Source organism: Martes martes (assembly GCF_963455335.1).
Source record: "Martes martes genome assembly, chromosome: 1".
In the NCBI taxonomy this organism is placed as follows: domain Eukaryota; kingdom Metazoa; phylum Chordata; class Mammalia; order Carnivora; family Mustelidae; genus Martes; species Martes martes.
Genome location: NC_137888.1, coordinates 159,767,697 through 159,782,336, shown reverse-complemented (window position 1 = coordinate 159,782,336; position 14,640 = coordinate 159,767,697). Strand labels below are relative to the sequence as shown.

Here is a 14,640-nt window from a genome sequence, read left to right as displayed (position 1 = left end):
AGGACCTAGGGTTCTAGCTCAAGAAGGGACCTGGGAGGTCATCTGGACAGGAGACGGCTAAATCTAGCCAAGACGGGCTGCCACCCGCTTCAAGAATATACCTCCTTAGAGAGGCATTTCTGTGTTGGTAGCTTTTGTTTTCTCCCCAAATTCCTTAAACCCAACTTCTGTGGTTCCTGTACAACTTTAGCCCATTTCTCTTTTGTCTGTTTACGTGAGGAACTTCTGGGAAGCATCTCCCTCGGGATAAAAACCCACGTATTTTCTCAGTTGTTCCAGTGTAGCCTGCTTTGCCTGGGGCTCGACAACTGGGATTATCCCTCATTCTCAGCCCCTCCCCCTGTCATTCTTCATCTCTGTGGAAACGCTGGATTCGCCACGCAGTTGTTCCAGTGGTCGCAAAATCAGCAGAGTAGGTACACAGTAAATATTTGCTGAAGAACTGCTGAAAAGCGAACAAGATTCACGGGCGAGAAGCTAGCTTATGTGAGCTGGAAAGTAAGGTTTCTGGACTCAGGCAGCACGGTCTGAATTTAACACAGCACTCAAGCTGCTCTCTCCCCATTGGACGTGATCTTGTGGCTCGGAGGCAGCAGGAGGCCACTCTGATGAAGCTCCAGACCTTTGGACAGCTTGGATTCTCCAGGCTTTTTCTTTTTCTTTTAATCTCACTCTGGGGGCTGGCTTTTGTTCCCTAAATAGATCGTGTTGCATTTTCTCCCTCCTGTGTTTCATCGGTTTTGTTAAGTCTCTTTCTCCAGCTTATCAAGGTCACACTGGACTTTGTTTCTGCCTTGCGGGGTAGCCATAATCTCATGGATGACCCCTGGCATCCACTGAAATATTAATGAACTGACTCCCCTGTTTAAGATGTGAAATTAAGACAGGCACCAAGCCAGTGGCCTTGGAAGATCACTTAAATGTCCCTTTCGCTTAATGTCAAATCACTGAAAATTGCCCCCCTGAGTGCAACACTCAAGCCAGTTATTCAACCCAGTGTTGATACGAAAACACTCATAAAATTCACAACAGACTGGTATAAAAAAGAGGCGCAAGGGGAGAAGCTTTCAGTATAATTAAAAATGACTTTTTAATGGTCAACCTCAGTAGTCATCAAAGAAATGTAAATTAAACATGATGATACAGCTTTGGGGGTGCCAACCTGACAATATACATATATATTTAAAGATAATACCGAGTATTGACAATATACATATATATTTAAAGATAATACCAAGTATTGGATGAGTGCAGGAAACAGGCACTCCATCTGCTACTGATGGGAATGGAAATCAGGCCACATTGCGGGTGGGGGGCTTAATACATATGAAAAGCTTTAAGAAGAGACATTCTGAACCTGTCATTTCACTCCTTGGAATACACCCTAAGGAAACAATGAGGATGCTGGTAAGGACTTGGTTTCAAGGATTCCCATCATGGTGCAGTTTGCAGAACAAAAGACTGGGGACCATCCAACGCTCAGGCAGCAGGCCACTGTCCTAATGGGCGGTGGCTGGGCCTGGCTTGGGAGACTACTCCTGCCTTAAAAGTGAGGGCAGACAGCTCCCTTAGCTGGCTTGGAGAGATGCTGGGAAGTGAAACAGCAGAACCTGTGCACTGTAATGCCATTTTTTATAAAGGTGTATTTTATGTATTTCCCATGTAGGAAAAATTTCCAGAAAGATACATGCCAAAATGTTAACATTCACCAATTCTGGCTGATGGGATCGGGAGTGGTTTTTACTTTCTTCTTTTTCTGCATTTTCGGATTTTCACGTAACAATACTTATTACTAGTGTAAAACAAAAGTGCAGTTTCTTGTGGGCATCTAGGTGTAAGTGCTTCTGTCGGCTGGCCTTCTTAGCAAACATGCCTGATGCGTGCGCTGTGACCCAGAAGGTCAAATCATTCAACAGCAGGTATGGTATCAACGCATAGGAGCCATTTCCAGGTCCCAGCAGACTGGCTTTGATGATCTGCTTTCTACAAAATTCTTCACAGGCAATAGTAATTTAAGGGGTCTAATAAATGATTTCACACAGAGGGGTAGCAGATCTTAAAGCAGAAATCTCAAATTTGAGATTTCACTCTGCTGCCCATTACCTGTGTGATTTAGTGCCACATTTAAACCTCTCTGAGCTGGTTTCCTTAGTTATAAAACAGGGATCCTAACGATGCCTGCTTTTATAGTTTTCATCAGGCTGCTGTGAGGTTAAAAAAATGATGTGAAACTGATATATATAATAATATAAGTACTCATGAATGTTCTTTTATGCCCAACCATGATTTGGCATGTACTCCCCTCCTCTTGGTACAGGAGTGTGGGGCACTACCCCCTGGCTTCGAGGGGTGCTCAAGAGCTAGTACAGACCAGAGAACCCAGTCCCTCTGGCCTCAGGATTGGGTCATAGATAGGCTCATGACCCAGGGCAGACAAACGAGTTTCCATCTAAGACTTTTCCAGAAGTGCTGGGGAAGCAGAGTTCTCTCTCTGCTGAGGCTGCTGAGTGAAAGAGGAGGACACTGGAGTGACTGGAGTGGAGGGCTCTCTGAGCCACCGCACAGGGACAATGTGCCTGAGAATGAAGCCAGCCAGGGAAGGCTAGGCCTGATGGAGGAAGACAGTTGCCTACACCCCGTTTCAATACCTGGATCCCACCTGCCTAGCTTCTGCAGTTACTGAGCCAATCAACACCCTCTTTTTCACACAGGGCTGTCAGCATGTTTGAGCTGGGTTTCTAAAACTTGCCGACCCTGAAGAGTTGTCGCTTTTCCTGTAGAACACTAATTAGCTTGTTCACTAGGAAAATTAAAACCGCATGCAGAGAATTTCATTAAGGCTATCGGAGAATGAAAGGGTGGAGGGTGACAGGAGAGACAGCCTTGGGATGAGTGGGGAACCCGGGAAACTGTTCTTAATCATTAACAATCTTGTCTGAATTACTTGATCAGGTCTTAAGTTGGCTTGATGCTAGTTGGTAGAGGACCGATCTACATTCTACTTCTTTCCCCCTACTTTGCTGAGATCACTCACCTGGAATGTCAGAAAACCATAATGTTTTAAAGCTGGAGAAGGCTTCAGTCTATCATTCCTCACTTACAGAGGAGAGATTGAAGCCAAGATCAGACAAGGAACATGTGCTCAAGGTCACATCCCTCGTCATCAGCCGAGCAGAAAGACCAGTGCCTGTCTTTGCTGTGGGACCTCAGGATCGTCACTGTAGAAGGAAGGCTCTAGCTCTGGCTCTTCTAGGTCCAGCAAACTAGCAATGAAAAGTATAGCAAAGTACTCGTGACAACAAAGCACACTGGTTTCCTTTCTAACACATGCTATCTCTGTGCTCCCACAGTGGGTCACTAGGCCCAGGCGCTCAGGAGCCACTGATTCCAGACTCAGCGCCGCCGTACACAAGCTATGCAGACTTGGGCAAAGCTCTTACTCTCTCTGGGCCTGGGTTTCAGCATCTGTGAAGCAGTGACAACTCCTGCCTGTGGACCCTACAGAGTGCACAGAGTTGTGAAGTTCAAATGAGCTAATCACAGAGAACATTCTAAGGAAAAAAACGGTAATATTTACTACGTAAAATACAAGATATTACTGCTAGTCTCTAATAAATGGTTGAGCTGAGAGGCAACCTAATAGAAAGAGCCAAGGCTATGCAGTCTGGAAACTTGGGTTTGATTCCTGGTTCTTACACGTGGTAGCTGGGTTGTTATGCAAACTCCTGGAGCTTCAGTTTGTTCACCGGTTAAATGGGAGTAACAATATATACTTGTTCCTGTTGAGATTAAATGAGATAGTACACAGAAACACCTAGCATGGCGCCTAGCATGCACTAAGTGTTCATATATGGGTTGATGTCATAATTACTAGAAGGGTATTGGGTCTGAGATTAGGCCCATCCACTGCCTGGCTTTCAGCAGTCATTGCTCTCGGACGTGGATGTAGCCATGTCCCCATGGGCTGTTAGGACAGCACTTTGCATGGTCACTCTGACCTCTGGACACACTCTTCCTCCGGGCAGGCCCTTTGAGGTTTCCTTGGGTCTCCTCTAACCTGAGGGGCAAACCCAAAGAGTCAATGCCCTCTTTCCTTCCAGAGAACCCTAGATGGAAGCCTCTGACTTTTAGGGTCAGGAGCAGAAGCAGGCAGAAGGGGCTGGCACACACTGTCCTCTTTGGGCTTCCTCCCCCTACAAATGAGCCGCACACCTGGAACACGCTCTGTCTCTGGGATGACCTCACACCGTATTATCAAGGTACCATGAGGACGCAGAAGCAGAAACGACTAGCTTCACGTCAGAGCCACTGCTAAGCTCATGGAGATGCCCCTCTGAGCAGATGACTTAGAAGAAGGCACTCCTTCCATCTAGCCTGACTGTGTGAGGAGCATGCAGGCTGGACTTGAGCCCCAGCTCCCCTGCTCAGCAAGGCGCCCCTGGACAGGGCACCATGCGCACAACCACATGCAGTACTGCCTGCTTGGTAGAGATCCAAAGGCCTCTCAGAAGCTGTGTCTTCCGAGCTGGGTGCTGCAGGATGATGACAAGTCTGCCTGGCAGCTGGGATGGAGAAGAGTGCTCCAGGCAGAAGGACAGCAGGAAGGGCACCAAGGCTCAGGGAACAGGCCTGAGAACACACCGATCCTTGATCCAGCTCTGTCTCATAACAAGTGCGACCTTGTTAAAGCACTTAGCTTCCCTGTGCCTCAGTCCTGCATCTGCCAGTGATAATAGGCTAGTGAACTGACGCTTGCAGGAGCAGGGAAGGAGATGAGGCCAAGGGGCTGGGCCAGAGCATCAAGAACACTTTCTGCAGCACTAAGATGTTTCACTTTTATCCTGTGGGTACTGTGCTTTCACAAATTGCCTTGGAGGTGTACAGAGGAGAGACAGACCCAAGGAAAGGTAAGGGCCCCATGGGAAGGTGAGAGATGTGGAAGCCTGGGAAAAGCAGCCTTCCTTCCTCTCCCTCCTCCAGGGCTCGCACCCATTCTTCGTGCAGGGCACCGGAGCCCCCATCTCACAGTCGGTCAGGGTGTAGAGCAGAGAAGAGGAGACAGACCACGCTGTAGAGCCGGCACAAGGAGGAGAACAGATGCCAAGTGCCCGTGCCAGAACACGTATTCGATGGCTTTCTATTTTCACTATTAAGAGACGCAGAGAGGCTACTGGGAGAAGAAGAGAGAGGTGGAGAGAGGAAAAGGAGGGAAAGGGAAGTGAGGGGCAGGGAAAGCGAGTCCGGCAAAGTCTCAGGGCCGTCCCGCTGCGGTCCTGAGGGAGGTCCTAGGCTCAGCACTGCGGCTTTCTTGGCTGAGGCCCTCGGAATGACTGCTTGTCTTAGGCTAGATTCTTGAGGGTCTTTCCAGAGAAAGACCCAAGCACATCTAATCATCTAGTGCTTCTTTTCCATGACAAGGGGATAGATTTATCAGCCTATTCTGCTGCGGTAACCGACTAGCTTAATGGGGGAAATGAACTAAATCCCTATCTTATACCACATACCAAAGTAAATTACTGCTAGAATAAAGAGTTAAATGTAAAAATTTAATGTTAAAAAATAAAGGAAATAAAGGTACATATATCTCAGGGAGGGAAAGGATTTTTCTAAACATAAAGCAAAGAAAAACATAAAAACATTTCAAAAGAAAGACTGTGAAGTTTGTAAAAAAAAATTAATGTATGTAGGGGTGCCTGGGTGGCTCAGTGGGTTAAGCCTCTGCCTTCAGCTCGGGTCATGATCCCGGGGTCCTGGGATCGAGCCCCACATCGGGCTCTCTGCTCAGCAGGGAGCCTGCTTCCCCCTCTTTCTCTGCTTGCCTCTCTGCCTACTTGTGATCTCTCTCTCTGTCAAATAAACAAATTTAAAAAAAATTAATGTATGTCAAAAATTACTATAATAAAAAAAGTAATTGATAAACTGGAAAAATGTTTTCTATATATATCAGAGAATGTATTCCTTTCATGTGAGGATTGGTACAGTGATAAAAATAATTAAAACCCCAATAGAAAAAAATGGAAAAGCAATGATACATAATACAGAGTACTTAGAAGTACCAAGCGCTGTACTGGGAGCGTTCAATGAATTACTGCATTTAAACCTCACAACCCTATGATACTATTTCCCGGATGAGAAAACAGGCTCACCTTGCTCCTTGCCAAAAATCACATAGCCGTTAGGTGTCGGTGCTGCAACTTTGGAGTCTGCCTGACTCCAGAGCCTGATCTTCATTATACTATGCCTCAAATTGGAGAGGACCATAGTGGTCAGAATACGTACATACATACATACATACATATGCACACATACATGTTAACATTCACTAGCAATCAAAAGCCATTATAATTTCCCTATCAAGTTGACCAAGATTTCTAAATGACAAAATGCAGTGGTGAGGAGGGTCCAACAACCTGCCATTCATTCCACCTCCGGTGGGTATGTGAACTGGAAAGACCTTCCTAGAGGCTTGTTTGGAAATATTTAACAAAAGCCTGTGGAAAGATTCCTATTCTTTGTGCCAGACATGTTCCATCCCCTCCAGATCCTCTCTCTACCCTTCTCTACCCTGTCCTCTGCCCTGGGAGATGGACCCCGGGAGTTAGCGCAACAGGCCAAGTGTCCCTGCTTCCCGACCAGACTCCCCGACAGAGGCAGGGGAAGAGAGATTGACAGGGATCCTGGCAGAAGATGGGAGGAGAGGGGGTCAGGTACTTCCTCCCCTGGTTTCTCCCCTGCTGGGTCACAGCTCTTGCCAGGAGCACTTGCTTGCTAGCACTCTCTGTCCCTCCTGGTTCCTTTCATCCATCTCTCCCTCCGTCCCTTTGGGTCTAGGAAAACTGAGTGTTCTGCTGCCCAGGACCCTGGACTCCTCTGTGGTTGGCCTATCCCCTGCCCATACCTTTCTAAGTTCTTATTCTATAAATAAACTCTCTCTGGGTTATCTCAGTTTGGTCATATCTTCTTTTTCCGGCTAGGACGCCAATTGATACATCTTTACACCTAGAATTTTATTGTAGAAATGTATCACGAGGAGACAATCAGAGAAGTGTAAAAATATATGATGATAGTTTTAGCAGCATTAAAACTGGGAACAACCTAAATATTCAACAATAGGGAGCTGGTTTTAAACCTGTGATGAGCCACATGACGAAATACTACGTAGTCACTAACAATCAGGTTTAAAAAGAGTATTCAATTATGTGGAAATACATTTATTAAATATTTTAAGTGAAAATATTACGATTCCAATTTGGCACATAAAAGGGGCTACAGGGATGTATCCCAAACTATGACTAGTGATTCTCTTTTAGTTGTGAGGTTACAGGTGACTTTCGTTTCCTTCTTTGCATCTTTTTTATTTTCTACAATTTCCAAGTATTATTTTTATAATTAGAGGACATAAACCCAAAATATTATATATGCTAAAGAGAAAAATTCAAACTGCATTCTGTAACAGCCTGCCCCCGCGTGCACGGGCAGGCACACACACAATGTGGCAGTCTGGCATTTACAAACGGGCTCCTGATGGCCAAGAACGTGCACAGCTGCTGGAGCCAGGAGCATGGCCTTACGTGCTCCCCGCATCTGCATCCAGCTCCTAACTGCATGCATTCCAGCATGGGCGCTGGCCCCAGGCGGCTGGCCCACATAGGTTCATCAGCCATGCTCTGGAAACCCATGAACCAGCTCTGGGGCATGACTGGGAGAAGGGCGGTGCCTTGATCCGGGGTCAGAGAGACCTCAGGAGGGGTACAGGAACCTTCAACAGGGACAACATAGCACAGCAGGGGATGAACCCCTAGACCTTGGGAAGCCCCGGCTTGGATCATAGCTGAGCAGCTGATGAATTTAAGGATGCTCTTAACCTCTCTGAGCAGTGGTTTTTGCATGTTTACATGGGGGGAAAGTTACCCTCCCAGGCTGTTGCATTATATGGTGTTACATGAGCGCAGAACATGGGTTCCCTAAACAGCAGTAAATGTTAAAGAGAAAAGAGCCTCGGGGACCAGTAAGACACCAGGGTCCCAGAGACTTGGCTGTGGGATACAGGTGGACGACGGCAAGATAAAAACTGGCAGGGAGAGACAAGAGATAGGATTTGAACAAGGAAATGGTCCTCTGGCATTTTGCCTGGCCAGCCTCCCTCCCAGCTGCAAGGTGCCCCTAGTCTCGGGTGAGAAGAGCTACCTGCAGTGGGTCCCAGGTCCAGACTGGAGTCGTTCAGCTCCTCCTCCTCTTCCCAGAAGTACTGTGGTGGCTGCAGAATGCGTGACTCTTCACTCTCTTCACTGGGGAAACCCGAGCCGGGGGCTCCCAGGCCCGCTCCCAGTCCCATGGCCTCACTGGGCTCCTCCGAGTCCAGCGGCTCCAGACCCGTGGGTGGCAGGAGGTCCAGCAAGGAGGTGGAAGTGAGGCCCTCTGGGCCAGGCTCATCGGACCCTGCTGCACACGTGCCCAGAGACGCTCCTGCACAGACATGAAAGCCAGATGGTTAGAAGACGCCAGAAAGGCTAGACTGGCACACGGTTAGGACATGTCTCCAACAGCAAAGAACACAGGGGTGCCTGTGGGGACTTGCGGGGAGACGCTCTTGACATCCAGGGGATTCTGAGATGCTGTTCGCACTCCACAAAGGCCGAGCTGTTCAGCCCTCCCGGTGGCAGGACCAAAGGCGAGCCCGAGGGAGGTGGGCCGGAGAGTGTCATCGGACTCAGCACCGGCTTGGCGGTAGTGGCGGGGCGGTGGGGGGAGTGTTTGTTCACTCAGAAACGGCCACCAGCGGCCACCTTCACTACAGCTGTGCGGGGCTGTAGCGGGCACAGATGCGGTGAAGAACAAGTGCCTGCTCTGAAGGACCTCATGTACACACCGGTCCCCAGGCTTCTGTCCTAAGCTGAATGTTTTCCAAAAGTGCATTAAGAATGAGATTCGGATGTCAGCAATCCGATCTCCTGAACAGTCTTTAAAGACTAGGTGAGACTGCAGGTCAGATTCAGCCAGCGTTGGTCCTAACATCTTTGTTTAGCATCTTGGATCCCTCTTTCCTAATTTATAAAACAAATGAGCAAAACCCAATAAATTAAAGGGTATCTTTCTTCCGTCTCTCACTTCCATTCACTGAGAAGAGGAAGACAGCCCTATGGGCCAGCTTCACTCCTTAAGTACTAGCTTAATCACACAAATATTACTAATTTGCTCTATGTCTTCTGGAAAATTGCTTAAAACCTCTGGGTCTATCTCCTCATCCTCAAAAATAAGGAAGGTGGTTGAAATGACCTCCAGGTTCTCTTTTCCAAGACTAATGTTCAGTGATAGGATCAAGAGTTATATCCTGCTCTCCTCCGTTGCGCACTGGGCCCCGGCCTGAATAGTTCATGGAAATTTTTCATGATGCTTAGAATAAAAAGTGAGAGCTAACACTATCTGTGCTGCATGCTTCACGCTCTGCATGGTCTGAATCCGAAGCTTCACAACTGCCTTCTGCAGTCGTGATAAGCCCTAAGCTTGGAACCCGGAGCATGGTGGAGACCCCGTGAGCTATGTGTGCACAGTCGGGCGACACGGGACTGTGAATACAGCATCTGACCGAAAGGAGAGCCCCGAGGGAAAGGGGCTTAACACAGTTAAAAGGTGTGTGGATGAGGATAAACAGGTCTTGATCTCAAACACAGGAGGACGGTCTAGTAGAGAGAGCTTGGGCCAGGGAAGCAGGTCTGGGTTCTGGCTTCCCTGGGGGAGCTGCTCTGGGTAAGCTACTTCACCAAGGGCCCCAGGTTCCTCATTGGTAAAGCAAAAATTCCACAGCCCTCAGGAAGGCAGGGGCCTCAAATGAGGGAAGCTCCAGGCAGACCGTGCCATAATGAGCAGACTGTATTCCAGAAATCTAAGTATTATTATCCTTTATAAAGAACAGAGAACTGGGATGTTCTTGGCCAGGAAAAAAGAACATGCAAGAGAGACAATGGTCAGTATCTTAAAATATATTAAAATAAAAGGTTGATGTGAGTAATAGAGATCAGAGTTATTCTATGTGACTTCAAAAACAAAACAAAACAAAAAACAAAACCAGGACTAATGGGTGGAAATGTGGGACAGCATGCAAGCTTCAAAAAACCTTTAACCAAAAACAGGTAATGCCTAGGGCCACCTGCCCTCACCCGCCCGGCTCCTGCTTCTGCTTCCAGTCCCTGCTTCTGAGAAGCTCGCCCTGGTATTCCCGGTGTAGGCTAGGCACCACGCCTAGTACCAGAGCCTTCTGAACCAATCATTGCACTTTTCTCTCAAACTGGAGCTGGCCATCTATGGCCTCCTTCCCTCACTCTGTATGCCTCGTGTCTGAGTCAAGTTGGTCGGCCCAGTGCCTTGACAGACTCTGAAATATGACAGGAACACAACAGGTGTTTGAATAAATAACCCTCTTGTTTCACAGGCGAAATAAGGGAGAGCTCGGGACCGTAAGGTCACAATCACACAGCCAGTTAATAGAAGTGCTGTAATTAGCTGGTTTCTCCCCTCAAAAATGACCACAGTTTGAAAAGTGTAGTCTAAATTTTAAATGGGATACCAGCAGATACAACTGTAGAAGTGGTACCCCCAAGATTGGGGGAGCCAAATGCAATAAACTTACCTGAAAAAAACTCACTCAGTCCACACACACAAAAAAGTCAATTGACAAGAAATGTTTGTAATAACTAAATAAATATTTTACAGATCTCCAGGTCACCTGAGCAGCCAATCTTTGAAAAAGCCATTGGGTGAAAATCTTTATCTACATGAACCAGCCTCTAGCGGGTACATTGGGTAAGACATTATGTCAGCCTCTTTAGAAAAGTACAAACTAGTTTTATTTAGGAATTCTTGGGATTTTAGCTTCTGGAGGCTCAAACTTGCGTTGCTTCTTCAAAACCTGAGTGTTGCCTCTCTCAGAGAGAGGGGCCTGGTGGGAGAGAAGTCACTCCCTTCTAGGCCTCCGGCCTTCTCTCCACAGTGGCGTGGATCTTGAGGAAACCGTGTCAGCCCTCTCAAGGAAAGTCTGACCAGCAGTCCTGTTGATTTCCCACTTCTGGAAATCAAGTACTGTTTAGTCAGTGAAGCTCCCTGTCCAGAGGACTGCAGTCTGCGGAATTCCCTGGGACCACTCCGTACCATATCCACAATGAGGCGAGTTTCTCCATTCTCTGAAACTCTCTCCTCCACCTGTCAGGCAGAGACACCACCATCTCCTTCCACCTCCTCCTCCCTCCTTCTCTTCCTTTCCCAAACTTCTGATATGAATGAACAGAAATTTTGATAATCTTGCCAAAAAGCTATTGTGAAAAAAGGAATCTGGGTTCTCACTCTTCTCCAGTAAACAGTTCCATTTTCTTGAACTTCTTTTTCCCTGTGCTGGTTATTTTTTCTTTATATAGACCTTGATATTTTCAAAAGCCTTAGCAATGGATAATTATTTAGTAATTGTAAGAGCTTGCTTATGTTCCAACTTGCCCACCAAAATAGTAGCTGAGCCCTAAGCATTCTGTGTATAATTGCTTTTACACTTAATAATTAATCTGCCTTAACTGAGACTCCATCTGATTTAAAATTTCAGATTTATACTCTTTGTGACTGATTCTTTTTTCCTTTTAAAGACTTACTTATCTTTGGGGTGCCTGGGCGGCTTAGTGGGTTAAAGCCTCTGCCTTCAGCTCAGGTTATGATCCCAGGGTCCTGGGATTGAGCCCCACATCGGGCTCTCTGCTCAGCGGGGACCCTGCCAACCCCCCACTCTCTGCCTGCCTCTCTGTCTGCTTGTGATCTCTGTCAGTCAAATAAATAAATAAAATCTTTAAAGACTTGTTTATCTTGAGAGAGAGGGCACACTAGCACATGGGGAGGGGGGCAGCAGGAGAGGGAGAAAGAATCTCAAGCAGACGCCATGCTGAATGTGGAGCCCGACACAGGGCTTGATGTCACAGAATCACAACCTGAGCCGACACCAAAAGGTGGACACTTAACCAGCTGTGCCACCCAGGTGCCCCTGATTTTCTTTTGTTCTCCTCTAGCATCTATAATTTTCTGATATTTCATCACTCCCAACAGAAAGAGGGAGAGAAAAAGAAGGCACGTGAAAAGGATTTGGTGACCAGCCTCAAAGAACTGAAAATCTGACCCAAACTCGGAAAAAGAGGCAGAGGAAGCAGGCTTATATCTCAGGGGGTGAAAAAAACAAGGCCTTAGTAATCCGCATGTTTTATCTCCCCTGCAATCTGCTCCTGATCCAAACATCCCTTTCTGATTTCCACCATCCACTACACCCCCACCCTTCTCCTCATCAGCAGCTTTGAAGTACAGCTCTCCCTAAGCCCTTGCCAGACACCAATACGGGGGCTGCCCGGCAGCATCTGCCACACAGCCCCCACACCCGTAAGTGTCAGCCTCAACAGAAATTGTCTAGCACAATCACCCTACCACATACACACTCACACTTGTGTGCATGTCTGGATAATCTGAGAAGCAATGCCCAAGCGCTCTTGAAAGGTTTCTACAGAAAGGTGTATAAGAAAGAGACATACTACCAGACACATATGTGTCACCAAGAGGGAAGTAATAACGTACACCACAAAGTGTGTACCGGAGGGAGGAGGTGGGAGGGAACACAGAAGGAGTAAGGTGCCCACAGTCATCCATTCCTAGCCACAGCTGGACATGGGTCCCAACACACGCTGCTTGCCAGTTCTGGTATGGCTGTTACACAAAGAAAGAGCAGACTAATCAATATTTAATTTATTTGTTGAATCTCACCTCTTCCAGAGACGATTCAAGCTATGCAAACATAGACATAGTTGTGTGTGAACACATGAGACAAACGCCAATGGACATACTTCTGTGCACACACTTAGGTCCTTACCCATCCCTGGACTGATGGTGGAGAAAAAGTACCCCTTGCTGAACTGACCCTTCCTGGGACAAACTCAGGTACAAGAGATCCCTTTCCCCTTCCAGTCATTTTCCCTGAGATTCTGTCACCATGGGCCCATGGCAATGGCCCATCTCACTGCCACCGTCAAGCAAAGACTGCTCTCCCCTCTCGGGCAGAGACCCTTCAAAGGACTCTCCTTCATCACACATATGCACACCTGTGCCTGTGTCTTTGGGGGTTAACCTCACGGGAGGTGACTAAGTAGCCAGTGTCGCAGGTCAACGCCCCCATACACACACACGTTATACTCCTGCATGTCCATCAGAAGTGGAATCACTCAAGGCCATCCGATGAGTGAACACGTACACTATACATACACATGCGCGCACACACTCATTCCGGTGTGTCTCTCCACCAACACCAATTAGCAATCGCCCCTTAATATGCACTCGTTGCATACCGTCCCCTTTCTGCTGTGTCCGGCACGTGGAGAAGCTGTTCAGTCATGTCCTTATTTGACCCACTCCTGCAGACAGCACTTCTACCCACCCGCATTCAGTGGTGGTGGCCTGTCTGGGAGGCTGCCACATACCTTGTGACCACCCGCCAGCAAACACCTGAATCCCATGTATCCCCCTGGGAAGCTTTCAGCAGGCTCTGTCACAGGCACATCTATTTCACACCTGCCCCCCACACCCAACCTGACATCACCCACACACTGCCCTCGGGCACTGCTGAACCAAAACCACATCTCAGAGTGTCTCTCACACCCATCCCTGCGTGGCAGCTGCGCAGGAGCTATCCAGCAGTGTCACTGTCACAAGCAGAGACCTGGGTGCTGTCATACCTCTTCTTTGTCAGCTCCTAATAAAGTTGCCCAGCACAGTCTAGACAGCCATTCGCAATGACACACCCCTCATCCTGTCCGGTAGCACCACACGCGCGTAAACACACACCCCTCATTGTCGCAGCAGCTGTGTGTACGGCTCTTTGGCACTTTCCCCCTCGGAGCCGCAAGACAGTGGCGCCCACGCTCACTGTAGTGACCCCACGGGACCTGTAAATGCCGCCTCCCCATCCCTGTGTGGCTGTCGCGGGGCTGGCAGCCAGGGTCCGTCCTCCTCTCGCTCGTGCTCCGGCCCTCCCCAAACGCCCCCCGAACAGAGCCCCCAGGGAGCGCGTGCAGGCGCGCCCGCCGCCACACTCCGCGCGCCTCCCCTGCGTGTGTGTGATTGTGTGTGCGTGTGTGTGTGTGCGCGCGCACACGTACGCCCCCGCGCCGGGGAGCCGCTTCACACGAGGCACACGCCGTGGCCCCACGCCCCCCGCCCTGGGAGCGCGCGTGTCGCGGACGGCGCAGCAGCCCAGCCGAGCCCCGCGCTCCCGCGCCTCGCGCGCCGGCCCTTTGTTGGCGGCCCGGGAGCTGTCCAGCACCGCGGCCCGCCGCCGCCGCCGCCGCCCGCCGGCCCCGGCCCCGCGGCCGCCCGCCCGCGCAGCGCGCACTCACCCCCGGCCAGCAGCAGCAGCAACGGCGGCAGCAGCGGCGGCAGCCGGGCGGCCCGCGGCAGCCGACCCATGGTGCAGCCGTCGCCGCCCGCAGCCGCAGCGGCGCGGCGCCTCGGCCGGCGTCAGGGACCGCGCGGGCGGCGGCGGCGGCGCGCGCCCGCCCCATTGGCCCGCGTGGCCGTCACTCACCCCGGCCCCGCCCGGCCGCGTGCCGCGGGCGCGCCCCCGCGAAGACG

At 49.4% G+C, this 14,640-nt stretch overlaps 1 protein-coding gene across 1 annotated transcript in view; it reads right to left on the bottom strand.

Annotated features, from left to right (window-relative positions):
- The window catches only part of PODXL2 (podocalyxin like 2), a 36,016-nt gene extending 21,494 nt beyond the window's left edge, over positions 1 to 14,522 (bottom strand). The window contains exons 1-2 of the mRNA XM_080816476.1: positions 14,406 to 14,522; positions 8,188 to 8,466 (exon numbers count right to left, since the gene is read on the bottom strand). Of these exons, the coding sequence (XP_080672602.1) occupies positions 8,188 to 8,466; positions 14,406 to 14,475 (349 nt within the window). The 5' untranslated portion in view covers positions 14,476 to 14,522. The remainder of the gene's footprint in view (positions 1 to 8,187; positions 8,467 to 14,405) is intronic.
- Between the last annotated feature and the right edge of the window lie 118 nt (positions 14,523 to 14,640).